Source organism: Halichondria panicea, chromosome 8, assembly GCF_963675165.1.
Source record: "Halichondria panicea chromosome 8, odHalPani1.1, whole genome shotgun sequence".
NCBI classification, from domain to species: Eukaryota; Metazoa; Porifera; class Demospongiae; order Suberitida; family Halichondriidae; genus Halichondria; species Halichondria panicea.
In genome coordinates this window covers 5,279,175-5,306,848 of record NC_087384.1, presented here as the reverse complement: position 1 = coordinate 5,306,848, position 27,674 = coordinate 5,279,175, and the positions used below count along the sequence as shown (strand labels likewise).

Sequence of the window (27,674 nt, the reverse complement as noted above, 5' to 3'; positions counted from 1 at the left end):
CCTGACTTGCTCTATAGCTCTTGTTGGACCAGGTGTTAAGCGGCCTGTCATCGAGGATAGTAGAGTACCTTCCAATTAGATGCGACCCTCTAAATGTGTGACACCGCAAGACTTCAACCTCCAAAAGAAACGACCTCTGGCTTTGTAATTATTTTTTAATCGAATAAGTACGGTACATTATTTACACTCACAGCATGTAGCAATTGCCTTAATTACTACGAATCCAATTAGTGGTTTATGTAAGCCAACGCATTGCAAGCTTGATTGCACATGCACCAAACAATTGTTTTGCCTGCGTGCAACAGAATCAAAACAAACGCAGAGTACTACACAAACGAAACAGAAACTTTAATTTGGCCTCTACTGTATAATTATGCACACTCATTTGCAGATGTTGGGGTTCTCTAGAAACAGTCACCAAGCAACAGCTGCACGATACCAGTGTGTACTTGGAATGCAAGCAAAGAACCACATAACGTGAACACCATGCATTAGGTAAAATATTCGTGGTCATGCAGAGTTTCAACCACGAAACCACACAGCAACTTCGAGGACGAGGTTTGTCTAACCACCATGGTTCTTTAATTATCAAACCATTAGTGTTTTGTGGTCCTTCTACTTCCTATTACCGGTATACCATGCACTCCCACACACACACTCATGCACATGCAGCTTGAGCCCTCCTCAGAGTCTGTGTTGGTAGTCAGAGCTCTCAACTCCAGTCCATCACACTCTCAATCAGTGGAGGTCAGTTTACTGTACACGTGTAGTTGAAAGCACAGCTGCATTCACTATACAAATACTCACAGATTTGAGTCATGCATAATTACTATACATGCATGTATGTGAGAGATGCACGTTCAAAATTGACATTGTCTTACACTTAAATTGCGCACTCTGGAATTCTTTACAGTATGTAAATTATGTAGGTATTGAACAGTCCTTTTGGTTTTATGAACACACTTGGTCTATAATCTTAGATTAGCTGTACTCTGGGCTGCTGTATATATACACGTAGTACAGTGCATGTATAGTTACAACTGTTTTAGGTACATGTTCAATATTATGATACTGGCACGAATACCAGGTAGATGATATAATTATTTATACACACTCCCCTATAGGTGTCCTGACAGTGTTAAGTAAACTGTAATACTTATCGTTTGTTGTTTATTACACTGTCACTCTGCATGAGTGTTTATTCACAACACTAGCACTAGACTTCCTGCCGACTCGTTAACAATCATTCAAATTCCCATGACCACCTAAGTGGATAAGCAAATATTTGGCCACAATTCTGAGGTGTCACCCGTTAATGAGCCGTGTACCTTGTACATTTATACACATGCTTAAATTTCCTAGACTTTAGGCGACACACACACACACACACTTTTAATGAATATTCATGAGTGACCACAATACCCTAACCTTAATTGCTATATACATCTAACAATTGATACGAAAATAATAATTTTTGTCACACAGTGCTGAACTAGCTTGATATATGTACGTATGTACTATTGTAAGTGTTTTTTAATTCCTCGCCTGTACATATATGTGACAGGCTCTGGGAAAACAGACCAATTGGAGCAGATATTGGTATTGAGCAATAGCCAGATTTATAGACTATACAGTGTATAATCTCATAATTTTTTTATTGGCTTATAGTTATTTACAGTCTTTCTACTATCTCTCTGCAAAATTTCTTTCCACCAAAGTGCTTCGTCTAAGCTGCCACCATTACCTTACTTTTCCCAATTTAGCACTCTTTGAGTGGGCGTTTCTCAATACTGCAGTTTTACAACTTCGAGTTTCCAACGCGCATAACTCAGGCATAGAACGAGGTATATGCAAACTAACCATATCAATGGTAGGCAATTCTTTGCTCTATCATCTGGTATATAGATCGCAAAAATTATAGCTTGCGCCAATTGGTCTGTTTTCCCAGAGCCTGTCACATATACTGATATAGTGCAATTTACATATTTGTGTATGTGCAAGCACGTGTGAACACAATACTAACAAGTTTCTCTGGCAGAGGTATGCCCTGGGCCTGAAACTCCATGATTTGTATTCACTAATCGTATTCATAACTGTTATAAATGTCCTTGATAGTACATATAATTATATTTACCAAGTAATGCTCTTGATACAACTATCAAGCTACATATAGCCTTTTGCTATTACCCTATGGGCTTCACATAACATGCAGGGTTTCTGCTTAGTAAACAGGTGTACAGTATAAGTCACTACCTTGCTCAACGAATATGTACATCTATAGTAGCATGTATTTGTGGCCATGTATATACATGCAGGTATAAGTCAGTTCCTACAAAGTCATATAGTTCCTTGTGTTTGTACATCTATTGTTTTATCGCTCACACTTTGTATATACACATATTCAATACACAATGTACGTATTGTGTGTATTGACTAATGATCTAGCTAAGTGAAAATTCTGAACGAGAGAGCTACTGATCACTCTAAACATGTTTACTAAACATGTTTACTGGTGCCAATGATAATTTTGTCCTTTACAGTGTCACTCACTGTGTACTATACTGGTACTATGCTGATGATATAGCTATATTCAGTCTTTATACACACTCCCCTAGGTGTCCTGACAGTGTTAAGTAAACTGTAATACATTATAAGGAATAACAGCTCAGTGTTTGTTGTTTATTGTACAGTATACGTAACTCTGCATGAGTGTTTACTTTATTCACAACACTAGCACTAGACTTCCTGCCGACTCATTCAAACATTCAAATTTCAAAGTTCAAATGCCCAGTACTCATGATCACCTATATAAGTGGATAAGCAAATATTTGGCCACACCAGTTATGTCAACTCACACTCTATATTACACTCTATATTAACTCCAGTCCAAATTCATAATTATTCTGAGAAGTGAAGTTGGCTGTCCATTCTGGAACAGTTTGCTTTATTCACAATACTGCATGACTACAGACTTTCTGCTGACTCATTTAATTTTCAAATACCCAATTATGACTATCTATATAAGTGAATAAGCGAATATTTGGCCACAATTCTAAGGTGTCACCCATTAAGTGTTGAATGACCCGTGTACCTTGTATTCATTTGCTAATTAGTTCCTAGACTTTTGACGACACACACACACACACACACACACTGAAAACTGCACACACACATATACATGCAGTAAGCATAATTTTAGTGATGGCATATTTGAAATGGTTGTGTAACAGTGTATCCGTGCGTGCATAGATAATATAGTGCTTACGAGTACTTTTTATTGAGCAAATCTTATGTATACAATATTTGTGTAACAACAGCATATCCCTGTGTGCATATATATAAAATCTACTTTTCAAGCTGTATACACATGTATAATCATAATTATACATACCGTATAGCGGGTAATTTTCGGGGGACAAAATATTCGTGCACGTGGTTCAGAAATCTTGAGACATTTCGTGGGTAATATTTTCGTGGTTGGAGTTTGCACTGCAGGTAAAGGTAGGCAAGGTCGCTTCATTTGTGGGTAAATATTCATGGTCAGACCTTCAACCACGAAAACCACGAATTTTGCCCCACGAAAATTACTTTGTGGTGTCAAAATAAGGAATGCAGAATGCATGAATCTCATTATAACTATGTGCTTCTCCCACGTAACAAATCAGTTATTATTGCATAATCACTCATGCAATATGCCAGATATTGGCTCAGTATACCGTATTACTAGAATATTTTGCGGGTGAAAAACCTTTGCGAATGAGCCAAATCAGCAGAAAATTTGACCCTTTGCAATCTAACTATTGCGTTCTGGCAAGGATCGTGTGTATTTACTAGTAATAATTTAGGTTTTGCGGATTTTATTGTTATGAATTGATCAACCCTCGCAAAATTCTCAAATGTTTGATGCTCGCAAAACATTCTAGTAATACGGTTGTAATTAGTGGTCGAGGGCCATACTACTCGTGCTCACGCAATAACTAATACATATTCTACCTAATTTCGTCTATAATTGTTTTTTCATGGCATGCAAAATTTCTAGACAAAGCAGTTAACGCGAAAATTAAAACTGGAATAAAAACTCACACGCACCGGTATTTCATGTGCAAGCTATTGGTGGGTGTGGTTTCCTGGCATCACGACATTTCTGCTGAGGGCTTTGGAATCAAATAGCAAAAATTTCCCACTATATATATACTATCTGGATGTCCGTATATCTTGTCCTTGCAAATCCGTCATTTAAGATTTATCTCTTCTTTGTGTTTACGGTCATCGTTAAAGTGTATATGTCTCTCTTTATGTCCATTTGTGTAAACGCATATAGTGTGTGCTACCTATATATAAAGGGTCATGTTAATAATATTAACAATAATTTATATAGTTCTTTATGTTGATGAATGCAAAATCACAAACTATAAACACCATAAAACACTTTAATATAGTATAAACACGTTCTTGTCACACAGCATATACATCTACTCACTAACTACCTATATAATACAGGTCTACAAACATCGATTTGTTTAGGATGTTGTTTCCATTCTTTCTTCTGTGTATTTGCAAGCTCGTGTTATTATGACCTGAACTTTTGGCTTCAGTAATGAGTAAGTTTCATTTCTTCATGCACTTAATATTAGCTCCCAATCTTTCAATAAGAGGCATTCGTACTTCCCCGTCGAGTATATTTTCCCCTTCTAATTTCCCAATCGAATTGCACAGTTTACTTCCTGTTCTTGACTTTTGGCGACAATAGTTACATGTGCATTATTGTGGATTTAAAGTAGAACTCCTTTGTAGTAATATATAGTTGCCAAGTATTGTTTTATCGGGCTGGCCTTTTGTCATTACCATGCATAGGCTTCACACCACAGGGCTTCTGCGTGTTTAGTAAACATGCAGGTGTGCAGTATATGTCACTGCCAAATTGCTCCACGGATATATACGTATATACATGTATATGTAACATGTGTTGTGGCCATGTACATGCACAAGTAATATATAGTTCCTACATACTTCCTCATGTTTGTAGACATGAACTTATTGCACATTACACCTTCTATTGTTTCATTGCTCACACAACATGTCTGTTGCTATAGACGTATTCAATTTACAGTGTCACTCACTGCATGTGTATACCGGTATACTATGTTATAGATAGTACATGGGCATGAGGTATCTATGTGTTATAGTGTCCCATATCACGAGGGCTTTGCCCGAGGGATGAGGGACACTATAACCATAGATACCGAATTATGCTTGTGACAATGGACCCAGAACTGTTAAAATCATTGGCTCTTAGTGTTCCTCGTAGAGACAAGAAAAGATACTGGTGATCCCTACCATCAACCCAGCAAACACTATAGAAACTGGTAGTGAAAAAACTGAATAGCCATAGCTAATTATCATGCAGAAATTATCATTTTTGTACATTCAAAAATTGTACTTGTACTTTATATCCTCAAGCTTATAATTCCCTGGGAAACTATGAGATTATGGCTCATAATTCCCTGCTAAACACACACAAGTGGGATCTAAATATACATACTGATGATATAGCTATTCAATACACACTCCCCCAGGTGTCCTGACAGTGTTAAGTAAACTGTAATACATCAAGGTAGTTACAGCTTATTGTGTGTTGTTTATTGTATTCACAACACTAGCACTAGACTTCCTGCCGACTCCTTCAAGCATTCAAATTTCAAATTTCAAATTCCCAATAATTCGTGACCATCTAAGTGGATAAGCAAATATTTGGCCACAATTCCGAGGTGTCACCCGTTAACTAGCTGTGTACCTTGTACATTTATACACTTGCTTAATTATAGTTAAATTTCCTTGACTTTTAGGCAACACACACACTTTAGTATTATATGCTATTGTTTTATCCCTGTGTGCATAGATAAAAGTACTTAGTACTTTTGCATACAGTACATTGAGCTTTGTATGCAATGTGTTTGAGTGATAGTTTCACCACTCAAATGCACCACAATTAAACTGTCAAAATACAAACACGTGAATGCACGTTTGTCGCAGTCATGCTATCTATACCCTATTTTCATTTCATTGGTGTACGTTTGCAAGCTCGTGTGATTATGATCTGAACTTTTAGCTCTCCAGGCCAAGACTGTCGTGAAGCTTCTTACGTTCAAGCTTAGCTTTGAATGAGAGGTATTGCAGGGTACCTTCCCGTAGTTTTAATTGTTGCATTTTGAGTGGGCAGATCAAAGGAAACACTGTGCCAATATCTGCCATATGGCACAGGTCAAGCCTTGAACTGTGCCACTATCTAGATACTGGCATAGTATGGCTGAAGTTACCTAAAGCCCACTCTCCACCCAGTAACCTGAAACGGTCCCTTTTATAGTATAACACTGTTAAACAGATTCAGTGGTAGGCAGAAAACGTTTTTCATGCGTCTGGAGCATTCCATAGCCACCACAAGTAGTTGAAACTAGTTGTCCTATAAAAGGAGTGATGTGTACACGAAAGGAATGCACAAGGAATGCAATAAATCAGTTGTTACACAGCTCACTCGTGCGCACATTGGATATATTGGCTCAGTAGTGCCTTTGCCCTCGAGGCCAGGCCTAAGTCACTACTGAGCCAATATATCCCATGTGGCACTGTGCATGTGTCACAACTATAACTTGTTGTATGATGCTCTTCAATACGAAATAATTTATACGAAATTTCCACCATACGAAAAATAACCTGCCATATATACGGTATACTGTGAAACATTATGGAGCAGCTTATGTTTGTTGTTTATTGTACAGTCACTCTGCATGAGTGTTTACTTTATTCACAACACTAGCACTAGACTTCCTGCCGACTCATTCACGGATTCAAATTTTAAATAATCAATATTCATGACCATGCATTTAAGTGGCTCATAAATATAAGCCATACGTTGAATGTAATGTAATACTGAAATGCTTGTTCTGAGCATGCAACATTATTAGCAATAATGCACACTGTGTTTGTATGCATATAATACATCTTAGCACGTACTTTATGCCAATCGTATATCAATATCAAGCTGTACATGTACTTGTAATACAAATAATCACGTTATAGTGCTCTACTATATACAACTATAATTATAGCTCTGCTAGCGATAAACGTTAATTGAACCAGTTCACTATACATAAAGCACTAATAAATTAATAGTGGACTATTTTTTGTTGTACTCACAGGCACGTGTAAGTATAATGTGAACATTAGCCTTGAGCTCGAGTTTCTTGAGCTCCGATTCTAATTCATTAATGAGGGGCTGTCTGACTTCTTTGTTTAAACTCATCTCCCTTTCTCTTTCAGTCATGGGCAGTGACGTCTTGGGGTAATATCCAAAGTAAACTCCTGGCCAGTCCTCTTCATCAAGAAATCTCCACTCTCCTGGCAGACGATTTAGGATTGAAGATGCTTTTTTTTTCACCTCAGGCACGTGCTTGGACTTATTACCTTCTTCCACTTGAATAATGAGATAAAAGTAGTCAATCGAAACATCTCCTGTTGAGTATTCGCTTTTCAGAATTTTTCCAATTTCATTGGTGGTTATGTGAGGTAGCAGTTGATCCGGCTGATTTGGTTGATCCGGTTGATTCGGTTGACCCGGTTGATCCTGGCACGAACTTGGCTCGTAGTACAAGCAAGCTCGGCTGAATATGATTTGAGCGTCTATGTCTATGACCTCGTACTCCTTCTTCAATGGTTCGCGAACCCTCACGTTAATGTCATTTTCTCGCTCACGCTCATTGTTGAATGTATGATTGAATTTGAAGAAAAGCATTTTTCGTGCACCCCAGCCATCACGAATTGGCCTCCAAACGTTAAGTTTTAATGGCTCAATGCTTGCAAAAAATTCCCCTTCTCTCTTTCCCTCCTTCAGTTTGCCTGAAATCTGTTTGCCTAACAGTATTATGAAATAATTGATTGGAGTATTGCGATCTTCTTTTTCACCATATTCTTTCTGGAGAATTTCTCCAATTTGTTCAGCTGTAACTGGATCAGGTAGGTTTGGAGGTGCCATGCCGTTTGGAGGTGATGCCATTTCCTTCACGTTGTTGTAGGCGTTCTTATAATGTTCTTTTTTGGTAGTACAGAATATAGGATTTTTCCTGTGAACTTGATGCAAGCAGTTGCTGATGCTTTCCTATTTGTACTTTGCTGTAATATAGCTTAGTTTACCTTGAGTCCTTAGTCACATGCAATATGCACCGGATATTCAATAGTGCATGTGTAGCTTATATTGCCAGATTTTTGACAACACCCCCACATTATATGAATATTGACTGTTAAGTAATCCATTTACTCGTTTCAATGTTTGTGTAACAGTGTGTCCCTGTGTGCATAGTTATGTTTACTCTTGATACTGCAGAACGTTGAGGTGATGTACTAAGTATTGTTATGGTGATTGCGCAATATGTCTGTTTAATACTGAATACATGTATACAATGCTCAGGACCTATAGCACACCACCCTCGATTTGACGCAGCCTCAGTTGAATCGCTCACAGCCTCAAACCTCAAACCTATAAGTATAGTACCCAGTATGTGTGTATATACCTCCGGGGCTTATACTTTTGTTGTTGTAGGCAGTCATCAATGTCAGTTTGAGCTGGAACTGCTATTTTCTATCTCGGGAGTCATTGATGACAAGCTGTGTTTGACTACTTCTGTTTCGTAAACTTGCATGGCTGACAATGATATGTGGTATAGGGGTCAGCATAATATATCGAGCTAGCAACAGCAATCGAATAACTTGATTGAGCCTCTTGTTGGTGCTCTGTCTCAAGTGTGCTATCTTAGGACATTTACTTGCAGGGTTTCATCTATAGTGGGGTGGGTGGGCAGGGGTGAACATTCCCTCCCCCAAATGTTGTAGAATAATGACATCATCACATTGGTTAACTCAACCGCAATCATATGGATTTCATGGTAGAATCTCTACTGTCTCTGATGTGCAAATGCAATGTGTATCAACAAAAGTGGGCGTAGCCAAACATTTGCGGCACGCGTAGCCAAATCGCCCCCCCCCCCCCCCCCCCCAATATTTTTTTATCCTAGATGAAACCCTGACTTTTGTGCTAAACATAATAGTTGAGCCCTTTTTACTTGAGGGTATACCATGTATCTATGCCGCCCAATGTGGCAATGATTTCATCTCGTTTACCAAGAATTTTGCCAAGAATATTTTGTTCCAAGTAAGAGGTAGATTCTGATCTTGTAGATGTTAATTTGGGTGTTTCCCTTGATCGTAATCTCCCTCCAGTATTGCTCCAACTTTAGCAGTTTAATTGTTTTGTGTAGAAAAGTCACTAAGTGTATAGTCAGCAGCTAGATTGTTATTTGTACATTGTGGCTAATTTCATGGTCAAACCATATCACGTGTGTGAGCCGTAACTTATCGGAATGCTACAATTAAGACAATGCCATATTTGCGGTTTGTTCTCGACTTTTTTAGCGACAATAGGTATGTGTAATGTAGTAGGGCGTGTTATACATATCTTTTTCATTTAACGCTTGATAGCACTTATTACCAGGTAAAGTCCCTGCGTAAACTATCTGGCTGGCTTTTTGTTCAATGTCATATGCCTCGCATATTATAATGTGCAGTAAGTCCTTGCTCAACGGATACGAATGTAGCATGGCAAAGCACGATTAATGTCAACTCACACTCTGCATGTATATTGACTGAGTCCATTGTATATATATACCTTCATGAGAAGTGAAGTTGGCTGTCCATTCTGGAACAGTTTGCTTTATTCACAATACTGCACTACAGACTTCCTGCCGACTCATTCAAACATTCAAATTTCAAATACCCAATTATGACCATCTATAAGTGGATAAGCGAATATTTGGCCACAATTCTGAGGTCACCCATTACGTGTTAAATGACCCGTGTACCTTGTATTCATTTGCTAATTAGTTCCTAGACTTTTGACGACACACACACACTGACAACTGCACACACACACATGCAGTAGCATATAGTGTTGGCATACTTGAAATGGTCGTGTAACAGTGTATCCCTGCGTGCATATAATTTTAGATAATAATTATAGTGCTTATCGAGTACTTTTGATTTAGCAAATCTGATGTATATTATATATGTACATGGAAAATGTTAACTTTTAGCTTATCATAATTATATAGAAAGCGCTTTTTAACAAGGAATCCACTTTAAGTATGACGAAGTTATATGAAGGTCAAACTCAACATACAATGCACATAAGTTGTTACTTATGAATACTGTTGACATTCATAATTCACAGTTACTTACTGTGTGACAACAGACTTCCTGCTGACACATTTAAGGATTCAAATTTCAAGTAACCAATATTCATGACAATTTAAGTGGCTCATAAATATAAGCCATACAAGGCAGGTGTTCATGTGTCAGAAATGCTTGCTCTTAGCAAGAATGCACACCGCATGTGTTTGCATACAGCCTATATATTCTCGTAGAACTAACTCGCATATGCATTTGAAGTCAGTATAAGTAGCTCATAACTGTATCAAAGCTATGTACATGTGCAAGTAATTGGTTAGTTGGTGCTCTTTTCTGCTATAGCTATTACATGTTCAGTAAGTCAGTTCAGTACGTGCATGGCATATGTTTTTTGTTGTACTCACGTGTAATTATAACATAAACTTTAGCCTCGGACTCAGTTCCACTTACATCCGCTTCCGTGAGCATTTTCCTGATCTTTGGTTGCATTTTCTCAATGAGAGGCTCTCGGACTTTTTTGTTCAAACTCATCTCCCTTTCTCTCTCAGTCATAAATCCTGATGTCTTGGGAAAATGGCCGAAGTAAACTCCTGGCCAGTCAACTTAACTGGCTATAACAATATTGATAAAATCTCAACCACATGTAAAGAAAGACCATGAATAACATCAGTATCAGTTTATACAACAGCATGTGGTTGTGACGTAGGTTGAACAGAACACCTACTACGGCTTTAAGTGGAGTTGCATACTCTAAAGACTTCCTATTGATATAAACCATACAAGCAGTTCGAATGTATAGTACGTATAATAAATTATATACGATGTGTACGTATACAATGCATGGAAGCTTGCTCTACAGTTACACTGTACATGATCATGGCTGTCTACATGATAGCAATAATGCACACTGCGTTTGATACTATGCATATGCATATGCATATAATTATGACTGTATGTATTACTATAGGCTAGTATTTTTTTAGCCGACTATATATAGCTTGACAATTATGCATTTGTGCATTTGCATCATCAAGAAATAAACATACATAATAATATTCAATTAGCCAGATACATGTGCAAGTAATTCGAAATATTGCATTTATATGGTTATAATTAGTACTCTCCTGCTAGCCATAATCAGCACTAACAAACATGCAGTATAGTCTATTTCACGCACGTGTGATTATAACGTGAACTTTAGCCTCGGACTCAGCTTCAGGCTCACTTGCATCCGTGAGCATTTGCCTGATCTGTGGTTGAATTTTCTCAATGAGAGGCTTTTGGACTTTTTCGTTCAGACTCATCTCCTTTTCTCTCTCAGTCATGAATCCTGATGTCTTGGGGTAATGTCCAATGTATACTCCTGGCCAGTTCGCTTCATCAAGACGTCTCCACTCTCCTGGCAGATCTTTCAGGATTGGTGAGGCTGTCTCATGCACATCTTTAGGGTTTTCATTCTCTTCCACTTGAATGAAGAGATAGAAGTAGTCAATCGGAGTGTCTCCTACTTGTGAGTATAGAATACTTTCGATTTCGTCGGTAGTTATAAAAGGTAGCCGTTGATCCGGTTGATCTGGCTGTTGCTGGGATTGGCCGTCTTTTTCATAGTACAAGCAAACTCAACTGAGTATGATTTGAACGTCTGTGATGCCTCGCATCTCCTCAGCCTTAACTAAATCATTGTACCTTTGCTTCAAGTCTTCACGAACCTTCACATTCACTGCATACTCTCTTTGACACTCATTGCCGAATTGATGTTGTACTCAATAAAGAGCAATTTTCGTGCCGTCCAGCCATCATCCTTTATCCTCCAAACATTCATTCCAAGTTGATTAAGGCTTTCTGCAAATTTTTGCTCAGAGTCTTTTAGCTTTTGCGATATCCGTGTGCCCAACAGAATCATGAAGTAGTTTATTGGAGTGTTGGGATCTTTTTTACCATATTCTGCCTGGAGTTTTTTTCCAATAATTTCAGTTTTAACTTCGTAGGCTTCCATGCTCTTCACAATTTTGGTTTTTTTTCTTTGTTGCAAGTCAGGCCGGTGTGTGTCATACAGATATGCTAATTTACTACCTATAGCGGGAAGTTATATCTGACTAGATACAGAATTGTGAAGTTGAAGCTCACAGTTATCTTTCTTAATACAGCTACTTGCAGAGATTTGTGATTGTAAATCGCATGCAGTCCTTGTCTGTATTCTGTACTCTTGCTTATAGTTGATCACATCATTCTATATCTTAGTCACATGCAACATCCGGTGACCATGGACTGATGAAGAGCAAGCAACAAGATGGTGAGTGGTGGGAGAAGGTATATTACGTGCATGGTATGGCACATGGAGAGCTAGTGCATGTATTGTATATAATGGTACATAGAGTGTGTGTATGTTGTATGGTAGCACCAAATTCTGAGGACCAACGCTGGTTTTATTGAAGTTCTAACGACCGGAAGTAAACAGTGACTCCAAGTCTGGTGGCCATAATTTTCGAGGTTTGAAGTCCATCTGCAAAAACCGCAAAAAAAGTGTGCACCTCGAAAATTTGGCGCTACACAGTTATATACATGTACAATCGATCATCATGCGTGTACATTTTCTGCCAATACTCTGCTTACAGTTTTGTAAATAATTAATTATAGGCAGACTTATAACTATATAGACATTAAATAGCCCACAACAGTTTACATTAATTGTCTAATTCTCTTCCCACATGCAGTGCCTATCCGCTCTCGCTCAATGGATACGGACTCTACACGACCCAAGATGTCTGCAGCCTCCACTAACAAGAAAGCACCCAAAGGTCATGTATACAATTAAGTACCGATAGTTATTTGTAGACAGAATCACTACATGTATAATTATGTACAATAATTATGTCATGTATTCTGTGTTCATGTAGTCCGCTGTTACTGTGTAGGCCGCCAAGTTTCAGCCCGGTATATGTCTGACCCTGCTTCTGCAAGGAGACCACCCCCCTCTCAGAGTGGGCAAGGGAAGGCCACAGCCCTCAAAACAAAAAGCCTGTACAAAGCCCCTAAAACCAAAACAGCTTCCAGAGTAAGTGCAGTTGATTTACACTGTTCAGCTATAACTATACAAGTGCAAAAAACATTTTGTGAAAAAATGGGGAAGAGTAGGGTTGGAAGAGCATGCGCACTGAAGTAACAAAAAGTTCGAAAACAAGATTGTGGGTTGGTATAGTCTTGCATGCTCCAACTAGTTGGGAGTGGGGTGCGATCTTTAACAGTTGGGTCCAGCACTACTTCGAGTTTTGGGTGGGCAGGGCTCATCTGTAGAGTCTCAAATTTAATATTATTTTACACTTGTGTTTCGGTGCTGTGGCAGAAAGAAAAGTTAATTCGAAAAAGCCTCATTCATTCTTATGTAGAAACACATGCAATGGTAAGATTGAGCGTCTCAAATAAAGAAAGAGGTGTAACGAGAAGTAGTGCTGGACCCAACTGTTAAAGATCGCACCCCACCCCCAACTAGTTGGAGCATGCAAGACTATACCAACCCACAATCTTGTTTTCGAACTTTTTGTTACTTCAGTGCGCATGCTCTTCCAACCCTACTCTTCCCCATTTTTTCACAAAATGTTTTTTGCACTTGTTTGTACACTTTTTTCACTGCATTTATACATTTTATAAGTGGTCCTGGAAAACACGTACAATATTTTAAGTAATGACGTTTTGTAATCGGGGCGTTCCTTTTAGGGTTACCCATCATCTTGTTCACGTCCGTTTGAGTGGCTCATCCAACATGCAACCGTACTTACCTTAATCACAAAAGTTTTTTACACTTGTTTGTACCTACACTTTTTTCTTCACAGGTACCAGCATAGATTTGTCTATGCCGGGTTGCTAGCTAGATCAAATATTCAGTAGGTGGCAATCCACCTTTACTATGATAAAAGATCTAGCTAACTATACTGAATATTTTATTTGCACTGTTGCAGTTTGTGTCTGTCATGATAATTTTCATGAAGTGATGCACAAGCTCGGAGCCTCAGAATGAGGTAACAACCCAGAATGAAGAGCTTCAACGTATGCGAGCATTAACTGGAGCGGTAAGAATCGACAGTACAAAACACTACTGTTGCTATGGACCTCAAGTGGTTGCTAAGATCAGAGGGGTGTGGCCATGCTATCTGAGCATGCTCAGTAGGAAAACAATGGCGACCTCACCTCTGTACCTATTAAAGAGGGCGTAGCTTCCACCCTAGCAAATTTAACTTCGAGGTAAAATGATTAGTGACTGCACTACCCAAGGCGACACAGAACAGTGCGGTGCCATTAGTTTGTCTTGTGGACCTACAGTTCTCTAGCTTACCTTACTGAAGATAGCGATGTCAGACCGATTTTCATTTTTGCTATTTCTAACTCCTATGTATTACTATCTCTTTTGAACACTCTAGGCAAACCAGAAAAACTTTACTGCACTGGATTTGGTCAAGTGAATGCAGAGATACAGAGTTTTGAAGAACACTAGTCAGGGAAAAATTCATACAAAAATTTACCGCATTTTAATGTACTTGGGCGGGACTTATGAAATTACCGGAAATGATCTTAAAGTTAGCATATCTGCTGAACCGCTTGGTCTATTCTCTTTTAAAAAAGTATGAAATGGACACTCAGGACTCAGGAGTTAACATTGTAACCATTTGATATCTATTATGAAGTTTATAATGTTTCTGTAATGTATATCTTTATGATGTCCCTATAATAGTATGATGTCTCCTGCTTCAGAGAGTTCTTTTGGATTTAAAGTAACTATGCTATCTTTTCTTTCGTACAGTATATTGTATCATGTTTCAGAACTCTCATCAATGTCCACCTTACGCTTGTATCTGTTTCTTGATCTTTATAAGCAATTTTTCTGTCAATTTCATTTGGTTTAAATAATTCGTTTTTAGTGTGATGTAGATTTAAGGCCATACAACTATATAAATCTATAATACAACTCTGTTGACAGCTTCTAATTAATACAGTAGATTACTCTTGTCTTTTTTGTGTGCAAATTGAATCAGTTCTTGCAATTTAATAGTTTTGGTAGATTACATTGTTGTCCCTGGAATTCTCTCCAATCTTTCTTGTTTTTTTTCAACAGAGGCTTTCAGATTGCTTCAATAATTACTTTCAGTAACTTCTAAGAACTTCTAAGAAATAAATACAGCTATTGGTACACTTGGCTTGATTTTACTGCATTTCTATTCTCAGCTCCACCCATCTATCCATGCAATATGTGATTCCGCAAGAAATAAAAGCTTATTGTAGCAACTTTTTGCATAATCTGGAGAGAGTTAGAGATGAAAGACATGCTCACTTGTGTTTTTGTTCATTTTCATGTTTGGTTGCCAAAATGATGATCACCTTTGAGAAAAAATCACACACAAAACAAGCATCAAATGCTAAAATCATAAAAAACTGTTATAAAAATCAAATTCTACGCTATTTTTTACCCCTGGGAACAGCTGTTGTTTGCTAGACTCTTCCAGGGCTTGCGGAAAGCCCTTCTTGTTCACTCACTTTCTGGTCCCGTTTTTTACCATTGAATTACTGTACGAAAATACGCCCACGCACTACTTCCGGTCTGACATCTCTACTGAAGAAACTGAGGAGAAGAATGACAAAAAGTTGTTGTTTTTTTTGTTTTGCTGTTCTTACAACTTTTTCATACAATGTTCAATTCAGTTCATATTTCACACAAATGTCACAAATGATATGGGCAACAGATATATGAACTCAAAATAACTCTGTCTTGTGTCTTGGGTGAGATCCAGAGGGGGGCTTTTTGCTGTTTTCGACCCAACCCTACTATTAGCACTACCGTGCTAATGATTAAGGACAGTATACATGCGCGTAATACTCGTCTTGTGTCAAACCCTACAAGATATAATAGTAATTGGCAAAGTAGGTACACTGTAGTAGGAAGTGACTCGGCCATTTGCATATGGCAATGTCTAAAGTGTTCATATCGTAGTTGGTAATACCCTCTGAGTCGTACGTATCACAGGCAACAATCATAAGATCACGATACAACAACAACTAACATCTTTAAAAACTATTCGCTGTCAGTACTAGCTGTAACAATGGTCACTACTGTTCACTATTGTATATATACAATAGTACCGTATATAACTATCCGCTATCATGGTAGGGTATGTTGTACTAGTTACATTGTCTGTGTGTTACTATATGTATCAAATACCTTATTAGAGCGCGAAATTTTCGAAGCATTTATATTTCGTGGAATGCCTCTAAAGCATTTCGTTGCACAATATTCGTGGAATGACTGCATGCTTACCGGAGCTATGCCTTTAATCATTTGCACGTTATAGAACAATTTTCGTGGACTTAATTTTCGTGTAGAATATTGCTAACCCACGAAATCAGCGAAGATTAAGCCCCTCGAAAATGTCGCACTATATGGTTAATGTCTAACTGTATTATTTCCCATTGTAGATCCCCCCTCACAAGCCCCCCAATCCTCACACCCAACGAGGCAAGCCACCCCCTCCAGCAGTGAAAGCTCCCCACTCCACACACCCCTCCACACCCTCACACAACTTCTCATCCCTCTCAGTCGCATTCTCTCCGTCAGGTAAGTACCGCTATCGTACTGTGCAAACCGATTTATGCTTTAGTTCTGAAATGCATGGGCACTAGCTGTTTAAGAGGTGCACTGTGTCTGTAGCTTTGCTTTGAGGTGTGTGTGCACGGCTCACAAATTAATTAATTCAAGTTTATTTCAGATTTCTATATAGTAGAGTTGTGGAAGTAGACACATAGTTCCCTAACTTCCCTGTCCATGTATACGTACAGCTATATGGAAGCTAATTATTGGCCTCAAACCAACCTGTTCCCTTCTCCCTCCTCCAGGGCTAGTGACCTCTACCCCATCTCGCACTTATGGTGGAGAAAGTGACGGCAGCTTCATTGCTATGGGTGCAGGGAAAGACTCGATCATGGCTCCTAGAGATAGCATTAAGAAACAGTCAATCAAAGTGAGTTGCTGAATGTACATTGACAACTTGGTGCCTATAATTATAATATAAAGGTGGTTATCAAGGTGGCATGTTTATAACTCAACCATCTTACTCTGAAAGAAGAAATTTGTTTAGTCTTACAAATTGTGTACCGTGTCATACTACTCCCAGGGTGAAATTGATGAGCTGGAAGTACTGTACACACGACTGCTTGAGACCACACATCTTAATGCACTGGTAAGCTACCACGGTAACACCCTCACAACCATCTGTCCAATTACTCTCTTAATCGTACCACATCATGCAGTCTGCTCACAGTATGAAAGAGCAGGAACAAGAGGCCAAGGTGAGTGGAATCTCATACTTTCATTATGGGATCACGTATGTGACAGTTTCGTCTGTAAATTTAGTGTGTCGATCACTAGTGCGTATGATATTTATTAGCTTGGGAACGTTTTCAGCCAGAAAGCTGTATTTTGTCGGTTAATATAACAGTAGAATTGTGTTTTCTTCCACATGCAGAGACAGCTATACAGTCTGTGGAAAAGTGTTGAGGACAAGAAGTGTAATAGTGTGGAGCTGAAAAAGAGTCTTGACACTGAAAAGAGGAATCTGGCGCTAGACAAAACCATGGACATACAGGTGGGTGTGGTCTGTATCTGAAGGAGAAATGTTGTGTACATGTTTGTGCAATGTCACTTGTTAAGGGCGCCTTTAAAGTAGTTACTTATTCAAATGATTACATTATATATAACTGCCACCTGTCAATTACTTCACTACTGATCAACTGTCCGAATAACTGTCCACACACACACACACACACATATACAGCTGCAAGGTCTTGGTCCAGTAGTCTCAAACATTGCTCATCTGGAGAGGAGCTATGTTGCTATGGCGAGAGCTCTGGATGCCACCAGACACGACATGGATCTACGTGGAATACTGCCAGTCGATGAAGGTGAGGGGCAATCTACTCTATGCAATCATGTGAATAGAAGAATACCTTGGGGCATGACATCTAGTCTGTTGTAGTGAGATTTTCCTTTCCTTGGGGTTTTGTATATAGAATATCGTGTTTGTGTCACAATGGTATACGGTAAATGTTAGTAGTCGAAGCTTTGTAAGAGTTTTTCAAAAGAGCCCATAGTAACGGTGTAGACTAAAGTGTGCTTATTACAAATGAAGTGTGTCAGTTGTAAGTTTTAATTTAACTTAGCAATTAGGAATAGCCCGGTATCCTCCATTGGCAGTCTTATTATGTGATTTCCCCAGTGGCCCAGTCGGTTAGCGCGTCGTACTTATAAGCAGTATTGGCCGAGTAATGCGAAGGTCGAGAGTTCGATCCTCTCCTGGGGAATATGTTTTTTGCTAGTTTAGGCATTGATTTAATGACAAGTTGTGAGTTAAGGTTATTTGTGCTCTCTTTGTTACCAGGGCAACTGACGGAGAAGCTGGCGGAGTGTGAAGATGTGTTGGGAGATGTCATGATGGACATACGCCCCAAACTCTCAAATGTAATTGTATAGCCATACTAGTTAACTCACATTCGAGTAGAACAATTACAATGTCTCTCATGAATCAGGTGACCTCCTTCGCTGAGTCTACTGATGCAGTAGTGACTACTGTCGACAAAGAACTGGAACAATTGAAAAGGTTTGTCTCGATCAACAAAATTATTGCTTTCTCAATTTCAGTTGTCTTTTGATCCACTGAATAAATTCGCATATTATTGCCTCTTGTATAATTATGATGAATCCCACCACTTTAAGTTACCCATTGCAAAGCTTCGTGATCATACAGCAGAGGCCAAATTAAAGTTTCTGTTCCATTTGGGTAGATAGCTGATTAGATTGCACGCAAAGGCCCGTTTCCACCTACGCACGTATTACTACGCTGCAGTTTCGTGGTTACCGTACTTATTCGATTTAAGGCGAACCTCCGAATATACGACACCCTCGATCTTAGGGGTAATTTTCTGACATCTAAAAGTAGTGACTGCTACGTTGCAATTTTTTTTTATGTCGCATCCTAAATAGAGGTCAAACCATAGCATCGATTCTAGGCCACTAGAAACATTAAGCGGCCTGTAATCGAGGGTAGATGCGACCCTCTAAATATGCGACACCAAGACTTCAACATAACTTTTCAACCTCCAAAAGAAATGACCTCTGGCTTCGCAATTATTTTTTTGAAGTGTCTCCTTAAATCGAATAAGTACGGTACATTGCAGCATGCATGTACATGTCATGTAGCAATTGCCTTAATTACTACGAATCCAATTAGCGGTTTGTGTAACCAACACACTGCAAGCTTGATTGCACATGCACCAAATGATTGTTTTGCCTGCGTGCAACAGAATCAAAACAAACGCAGAGTACTACAGAGTACTACACAAACGAAACAGAAACTTTAAATTTGGCTTCTACTGTATAATTATGTGCACTCTTTGCAGATGTTGGAGTTCTCTAGAAACAGTCACCAAGCAACAGGTGCACCATGCCAGTGTGTACTTGGAATGCAAGCAAAGAACCACGTAACGTGAACACCATTATAATTATAGGGTCTAATGTCACTACAATTTAAACTCCCAACAAAATGCCCTCCATCTTAAGCATTGATTATTATTTTATGATTTTTATCATGTACAGAACTTGTTATTGATTTTGGGTCATATCTGATGCCATACATACCATTATAATTATAGGATCTATGTCACTACAATTTAAACTCAAAATGCCCTCCATCTTAAGCATTGATTATGATTTTATGATTTTTATCATGTACAGAAATTGTTATTGATTTTAACAAAAAAACATAGTCTGTTTCGGGTCATATCTGAAGCCATACATAGCTAGCATGCAGTGCTTCATTTCTCTATGTGTTTGTGGGAGTAAGAGTACGTATAGTGTGGACAAGGCATTGCATGTACGTCTTGTACTTGTCTTGTTCGGCATTGGAAGTAATGGCTTTAGAGGTGTGATCAATTATGGTACACCAGTCCTTCTTGTTCACTCAATGAAATACTCTTTTTTTCAGTGTTTTCATGGGAACCAGCTTTTAATTTGCTTGAGTCCTCCTCTGCAATAGCGTCAGATTCAGCTGTTTGGCATATACACTCGCACTGCTCAGGCAGTCTTCTATCAATTTTTTGCTTATTTCAATAAAGACTCTCCAACGGCCATCCTGTCGTGAAGGTAGTATCTCCGCATCTAAGTCCACCGATTGCTACATATATAATTATAGCCATAAACATGCAGTTTTCAGGGGACTGCATGCTCCGAGTAATTATCGTTTCTTCTGATTTGCAATCCCCATGCATGGCTGGCTGTAGCTGCATTATTACTATATGAGAGAATCACCTTGTAGATCTACATGTATAGGTTGTTATATATAACTTAGCATGCAGATCTGCACCCCCTTTTTTTACAGACTACCAAAATCTCTAATATAAAACTAAGGATCTTTACCATAATGAACTACAAAAAGACAAGATCAACTGGAAGATACTGGTATACACTATACATGAATGGTAGATAGAGCATTATTTAATGTTCATGAGACTAGCTTGAACCTTTGCAATATTGCATGAGCACCTACAATCCCCCAGTAGGACTGGTATCACGACTACCACCTGATCGCAAGTTCCATTTTGTCCTCGGTTTCTTCCGTTGAAGGATGTGTTCCTATTAAACAGTTCTTGTCCTGAGGTGGTTCTTTTTTGTTCCAGTCACAAGCTCAAGTTTGCCTCTCCAATTTCGGTATGCCACGGATACTATGGTGCTATAGATAGCTGGTATACATGTAGATGGTGCACATGTATACGTGCTGTACACTATTGGTGATCCATGGGCATGCCACGTGTACTGTACCACAGTCTGTGGTGCTATATAGGTACTCAGGGAGAGGGGTACATTGTTGGGTTACCCATGGATACGTTTACGCGACGTGTACTATGGTGCTAAGCTATAATAATACAGTTACATAACCTATGCCCGGGTTGCGACATAATGGTGCTAGCTCTATAGATGTATACATTTTACCAGGAGTGCATGAATATTTTGACCCATTTAAATATGTTGATGGTATGCATAGTTGTGAATTGAAAGCTTCTTTGGAGTGCAATAAGTTATATACACGTATTAATTTATCAAGGGCGTATAAAGAGAAGAGGGCATGCAATTTGCAATGTATACTGTGTATGCGTCGTATTATTGATGAGTCAGCAGGATTTAACCAACAGTCCACTAGGGAATAGAGGAGGCTAGTCTAGCAATGTTTTTATTGTAGTTGCATGCCCTCTCTCTTTATATGCCCTTGGTATTATGTGCAATTCTCATGCAGATATCAAAATTAGTATCATTCCATCGCCATGCAGACCTCACCCGAAACCACAACTGCAGCTCCTTACACAGCAGCTTTGAGGACGAGGTTTGTCTATAATCACCATGTTCAATTGTATAAAAGACTAGCTCCCATAATTATATGTACTTATATCCCGTTGCTACGTTGTTGCCAAGTGCAATATGCAGCATAATGCACTGCTGAAAGTCATATTGCACTGACCGCAAAGTCATAATGCACTAACCACAAAACGCCCCTCTGGCATTAGACAGACAATTAAATTAAAATTAAATTAATACGCATGAGAAATAACAAGTATCAAAGTATGTCCAGCCATGCAGGAATGAATGTTCAGCACTGCTGGAGTTTCTTCTTGCAACCATGCAGGTTTTAAAATTGTCCAAGATTCATTTTGTGGAAGATTCTGTGTTCCTAGATCGACCTAGTCCTCGACCTCGTGATGCATGTCAATTCTGCTTCACCCTAGCACTAGAAGTGGCTCTTTTTGCTGGGGGCATGAGCTGTTTTGCAGCAGTGTAGAAGCGAGCTTTCTTGGCTTGGTTATGAGGCCGAGCGTAGACCAGCAGCTAATACACGTACACATGTATTCACTGAGTAGTGGGGTGGGGCTGTTTCTTTGCAGCAGTAAGTGGGGCGGGGCTGTTTTGCAGCACCAGAAGTGGGGTGGGGCTGTTTTGCAGATTTCAGCGTTGGAACTCCAACAATTTTGTGTCAAGCCATTCGTCGGTCATGCCAATCTTACACGCTGCAGATACTGGCGTCTAGAAGAGAGAAGAGATGGAGCTGTGTCTAGAATTGTCTCTGTCTTTTTTTGTGCAGTTTATATTGTGTTACTAGGACAGTGTTATGTTGCTATGCCCTCGGGATATAAACTAGTTATAACATGTAGTAATTAATTGGTGGGTTATTGGTTTTCTGGTTTTCTGGTACAGTCATACACATTTGGTAATAATTCTCTTAATGTTCATTCAATTTAAAATCACATTGCAAATTATTTACCTCTTTTATAACACTCTAATGCTTTGAGCGAAAGCAAAACGTGGCGAGAGGCATTAGCAAGCGCACACTTGCAACACTCGTTGCTATACTATACAAAAAATAATAATTATACATTGCTCGAGTAGTGTCTTTACTAAAGTACTATGTACTGTTCTTGAACTTCTCGCTTGTAATAATTATGTACATTCTGCGATCTACATATTCGTGTATGTGCAAGCACGTGTGAACACAATACTAACAAGTTTCTCTGGCAGAGGTATGCCCTGGGCCTGAAACTGCTTTATAAGTTTGTCTTTCAGATATTCCTTAAGAGGTATTCGGACTTCTTTGTGTAGTCGCCACTCTCTCTCACGCTCCGTTTCAAAAAGTTTTTTGGGAAAATAACTGAAAAATGTGAGTGGAAAATTGTCCTCAGCCTCGACTGCCTTCCAATATCCAGGAATATGTGGTGCTAGAATGATGCTCGAGGGTAGTGCGACTTCTGTTAATGAAAAATGTTGTGTTATCATAAGATAGAAATAATCCAAGTGCTCGTCGCTAGGGGTTCTGAGAATACTTTCTATCACAGGAGTACTCAAGCTGTTCTTAACCACTTCAAAAGGCTCTGTTTTGTACTCGCAAGCACGGCTGACAATGATATGTGGTGGGTTGTTGGGGTCTGCATATTTAACAAGTAACGGCATTCGAAAAAGAAGATTGAGCCTCTCCTCTCGTTGGCGCTCTGTCTCAAATAGTGATATCTTAGGACATTTACCTGTACTAAACAATAGTTGAGGCCCTTTTTTCCCGAGGGTATCCCATGCACTTATGCCGCCCAATGTGGCAATGATTTCATCTCGTTTGCCAAGAAGTTTTGTTCCAAGTATGAGAAAAAAGTATTCGATATGTACATTCTGATCTGATAGATGACCGTACTCTCTCTCCAGTATTGCTCCAACTGTACCGGTTCTATTTTCCATGTTAATGTACAGACAAAACTTTGTAGCTGGTATATATGAGTCACTTAAGTAGTCAGCAGCTATAGATTGCTGTTTGTGGCTACTTTTATGGCCAAAACCATGACGTGCGTGAGCTGTTACTTATGAGTGCTATATATAGACAATACCATAATTATTTACAGACTTATTGTTCTAGACTTTTGCCGACAATAGGTATGCATGTGTGTAATGTAATAGGGCGTAAAAATAATCATGTACGTACTTACCAGGTAAAGTCCCTGCGTAAAAATTTCTAACTGGCTTTTGTTTAATGTCATAATAATTATTATAGGCCTCACATAATACTGTCAACAGATTTCTGCGTACATGAATATAGTATACTTCATGTGTAACAGTAAGTCACTCACTGCCTTGCTCAACGGATACGAATGTAGCATGGCAAAGCATGATTATGTCAACTCACACTCTGTTGACTGAGTCTATATGGTATATCCAAATTCTGATAAGTAAAAATTGGCTCTCCATTCTGGAATTCACAATACTGCACTATACAGACTTCGTGCTGACTCATTTAAACATTCAAATTTCAAGTGCCCAATTATGACCATCTATAAGTGGATAAGCGAATATTTGGCCACAATTCTGAGGTGTCACCCATTAAGTGTGGAATGACCCGTGTACCTTGTATTCATTTGGTTAATTAGTTCCTAGACTTTTGACGACGCACACACACACATGCATGCAGAAGCATCATTTTAGTGATGGCATACTTGAAATGGTTGTGTAACAGTGTATTCCTGCGTGCATATAATATTATAGATTAGTAGTGCTTATCAAGTACTTTTGATTGAACAAATCTGCATGTACATGGAATATATCTTTTAGCTGGTTTAAGCTTATCAGCTCTACAGCATATAGATATAGAAGCGCTTTTTCTAGACAAGGAATCCATGAAACTTTGAATTTCAGTGTAAGTACGACAAAGTTATGACAACATTATGAAGGTCAAACTCAACACAAATAGACTTTAAACGATAAGAATTAATGTGTATGACCAGTGTTTTGCTATTCGTATGGAATAACCCATGTACCTTCTATTCATGTAATATTGACAGCCAAAGTGTGACAACACCATATCCCTGTGTGCATAGATAAAAGCTACTTTTCAAGTTGTAGACGTGTATACACACATAATTTATGTTTAACAGTAATGTGCTGGAATGGTGGCTGGGCCCCCACCTAGTTTGATCTGTGACCTGTCTATAATGTTATAAGAAACTGAGTGTCATAATTATTAGTACTGCAGGAATGCAAGAATGAGACAAAAGTGCAGACTCAGCAGGTTGAAGGCGAATTTGAGGCCAACACTGTTCGCATAGCATGTTTCACCACAGTTTAAATCGTGTCCTCTAAAGCTTCCCTATATAGTAGTACTATAGTGCAGAATCCAGACAAGTACCCTGATTTTAGCAGTTTGTGCATGGTCATAATTTTTATCTTGGGGATTTGATAAGCAGTTTTATGGACAGTTTTAACTAGCGTGACCAACCTCCTCTAGCCTTGAAGCTACGCGACCGTGTATAAAACGGAAGAGACTGTGTGACTTTTATTACACGCTTGTAACCTTGACAACAGATATAAAGTGTACACATACAATAATGCATGTTCATGTTTACAGAGCTCAATGTACTGTAGCATCAATGTAGCCTCTACACACGCTCTCCTTTTTCTGTTCTTTATCACAATTGATAAAATACAGTATTAATTGGAGGGATAAAGAGGAAAAAGGAGAGCCTGTATCGGGAAGTCGCGTGAGGGTGGTAGAAGGGTAGCGTAGGCATGCAGAGCTAGAGATGTTGGACTGCCCACGTAGAGATCTACGACTAATAAACATTTGCCTGCAGCAAGCTGGACATGGACTTGGAACTGGAAGTTTGCAAGCTGTTTATACAAGCTAGCTAGCTGTACTAGTCTAGATCGTGTGTTTAGATTCAGAATATAGCTTAGTCATCATTATCATCTATATAGCAGGTAGCTACTGTCACCAGAGCTGGCCACGCTGGTTCCCTGACTTGCAGTAGCTTGGTACCTTGGCAGTGTCTCAGTACAGTCTTATTAACTCTGAATACGTGGGATAATACCTTACGTCATGATTGTGGGCTACATATCGCCCACGTTCATAACAATTCTTGTGGATCACGCGATTTCCCAAACCAGGCCTTACTTTTTCTCAACTGTATGCCCATTTCTTTCTTTTTGCTGCCTCATTTGTCTATTCTTTTCTTTTGCTATATACCTTCTATTTATGGATGAACAATGACAACACCAAGAAAAAGTAAGGCCTGGGAACGAGGCTATAGCATCAAGGTAACATAAAGCTGACCAGGGATATAAACATTGGTACAAATAATAATGGCAGTGTACTTAAATTTTGCACGTGCAGTGCATGAGTATTTGAAATTCTTATTGTGTGGGAGTGTTGTTATGACAAGTATGAATAGTATAAGCATACAATTGTTTGCTATAGTTGCATACACCGGATGTTGCATGTGACTAAATTAAATGATGTATTGTTTTGTCAACTAAGCAAGGAGTACAGAATATACATTCACCCAGACAAGACTGCTATTTACAATTATAAATCTCTGCCAGTATATTGAGAAAGCACCAGTAACTGTGAGCTTCAACTTCACAATTCTATATAGCTATACACATGTATATGTACGCCAACACAGTGTGCATTCTATAGCTACGATATAAAGCTCAGAATAGGCATTCTTTCTATATAATTTATATATCATGCACATCCAAACACCTAGCTGTGTGTATTTATATATGGCATGTATTCATGAGCCACTCACATGGCTTAAATAATTAATGGTTATTTGAAATATGAATCCTTGAACGAGTTGGCAGGAATTTTAGTGATAAAGTAACTGTATACAATTAAAGCTGTTCCATATAAGTTTATAATAGTTAACGCTGTCAGGAAACCTAGCTATATATATGGGGGAGTGTTAACAAACAAACGTAGCTATCATAATACTATATACATGCATTATTGGTAGCTATATATATACACTAAAGCTATGTAAAGCATGCATGTGGATATATATTATATTCAAACTAAGGTTAAATTAACAATAGAAATACGGCTTATGCATTTTAGTAATTGCTGATTCACTGCTTCTTATATAATTATATATATAATTATAATATATATATACAGAGCTAAAGAACAACTCCCTTAAGTTTCATCAAACACAATGGGTCAGAACATGTCATATACAACTACGGATGAGTTTGGAAAGAAATTGAAAGACGAATATTCAGCACTAAAAGATCAAAATAAAGATATTGACTACTTCTACCTCCGAGGTTCTAAAGACAAAGTCGATGTAAATGCAGAAAATATTGTTTCACATCTCAAAAAATATGAATTTTTTGCATTGAAGGATCAGGAATGGCTAGGCTTTATAATAATTAAGTGCCCACTGGCAGAAGGGACAAGCGAAGATGACAGGGAGAAGACGATCAACGACGAGCTTCGATTCCCAATTGAAAGTGATTTGACAGACACCAAGGTTATATTCAGCCGAGCTTGCCTCTACCACAGCTATGACATGAATGAAGATACTATCCAGGCGAGTGATATCGGAAAAGTCATGGAACAAGGCAATGCTCAACAAGAGGGTGCAAGGAACACCCACCAAGATTTCTTTTACCTCATAGTTCGAACTAAGCCCCCGGATACATTAAATGTTCCCTTATTTCTCAGGACACTCCCTGGAAATTGGAAGAAAGTGAAACCGCAAGATGATTGGCCAGATACCTTCTTGGGATATTTTCCAAAGTCACCTTTTGACAAAACAGAGCGCGAAAGAGAAGCTCGTCTCAATCGTGAAGTTCGACTTCCTCTCATGAAAATGTTAGAAAATGAACTCATGACAACTTATCCCAAGGCTGGGGACATGATCGAGAGGAGAGTTCTGGTTTTGATGACCAGAGCCTGCAAACTTGAATCTGCTAATACTGGAATCTAACTATGAATTCTGACTATTGTACAGATTTGTCATGCGAAATTATATATGGAATATATAGCTGCTTTTGTTGTATACACACATAATTATAGTCACACAGTATATGCAATGAAACA

At 38.7% G+C, this 27,674-nt stretch overlaps 1 protein-coding gene, 2 long non-coding RNA genes and 1 other non-coding gene across 8 annotated transcripts in view; all 4 read left to right on the top strand.

The window, feature by feature from the left end:
* Window positions 1-712: 712 nt before the first annotated feature.
* On the top strand, window positions 713-13,316 carry LOC135339474 (uncharacterized). Of its 2 annotated transcripts, none has more exons than XR_010396007.1 (4): window positions 713-747; window positions 12,475-12,526; window positions 12,948-13,031; window positions 13,149-13,316. It is a non-coding gene; the product is annotated as an uncharacterized LOC135339474 (long non-coding RNA). The 2 variants fall into 2 exon arrangements; XR_010396006.1 differs by lacking the exon at window positions 713-747 and adding an exon at window positions 3,945-4,601.
* A 3,363-nt stretch (window positions 13,317-16,679) lies between these two features.
* Window positions 16,680-27,674, top strand: part of LOC135339471 (HAUS augmin-like complex subunit 8) — a 61,394-nt gene continuing 50,399 nt past the window's right edge. Inside the window, exons 1-10 of one of the 3 annotated variants that reach the window (XM_064535578.1) lie at window positions 16,681-16,834; window positions 17,113-17,237; window positions 17,391-17,456; window positions 17,527-17,565; window positions 17,742-17,861; window positions 18,051-18,177; window positions 18,654-18,733; window positions 18,802-18,872; window positions 19,672-19,780; window positions 19,925-20,003. In XM_064535578.1, the coding sequence (XP_064391648.1) occupies window positions 17,175-17,237; window positions 17,391-17,456; window positions 17,527-17,565; window positions 17,742-17,861; window positions 18,051-18,177; window positions 18,654-18,733; window positions 18,802-18,872; window positions 19,672-19,756 (651 nt within the window). In that variant the 5' untranslated portion in view covers window positions 16,681-16,834; window positions 17,113-17,174 and the 3' untranslated portion in view covers window positions 19,757-19,780; window positions 19,925-20,003. The other 2 variants (XM_064535577.1, XM_064535579.1) reach the window with 2 other exon arrangements.
* Trnai-uau (transfer RNA isoleucine (anticodon UAU)) lies at window positions 18,485-18,576 on the top strand. The gene is given in 2 exon segments: window positions 18,485-18,522; window positions 18,541-18,576. It is a non-coding gene; the product is annotated as a tRNA-Ile (tRNA).
* Window positions 20,679-27,674, top strand: part of LOC135339473 (uncharacterized) — a 55,318-nt gene continuing 48,322 nt past the window's right edge. The window contains exons 1-4 of one of the 2 annotated variants that reach the window (XR_010396004.1): window positions 20,679-20,728; window positions 20,830-20,977; window positions 21,595-21,647; window positions 22,333-22,584. This is a non-coding gene — a long non-coding RNA (uncharacterized LOC135339473). Of the gene's footprint in view, window positions 20,729-20,829; window positions 20,978-21,594; window positions 21,648-22,332; window positions 22,585-27,674 lie in introns of those variants that run through there. The other variant, XR_010396005.1, reaches the window with a different exon arrangement.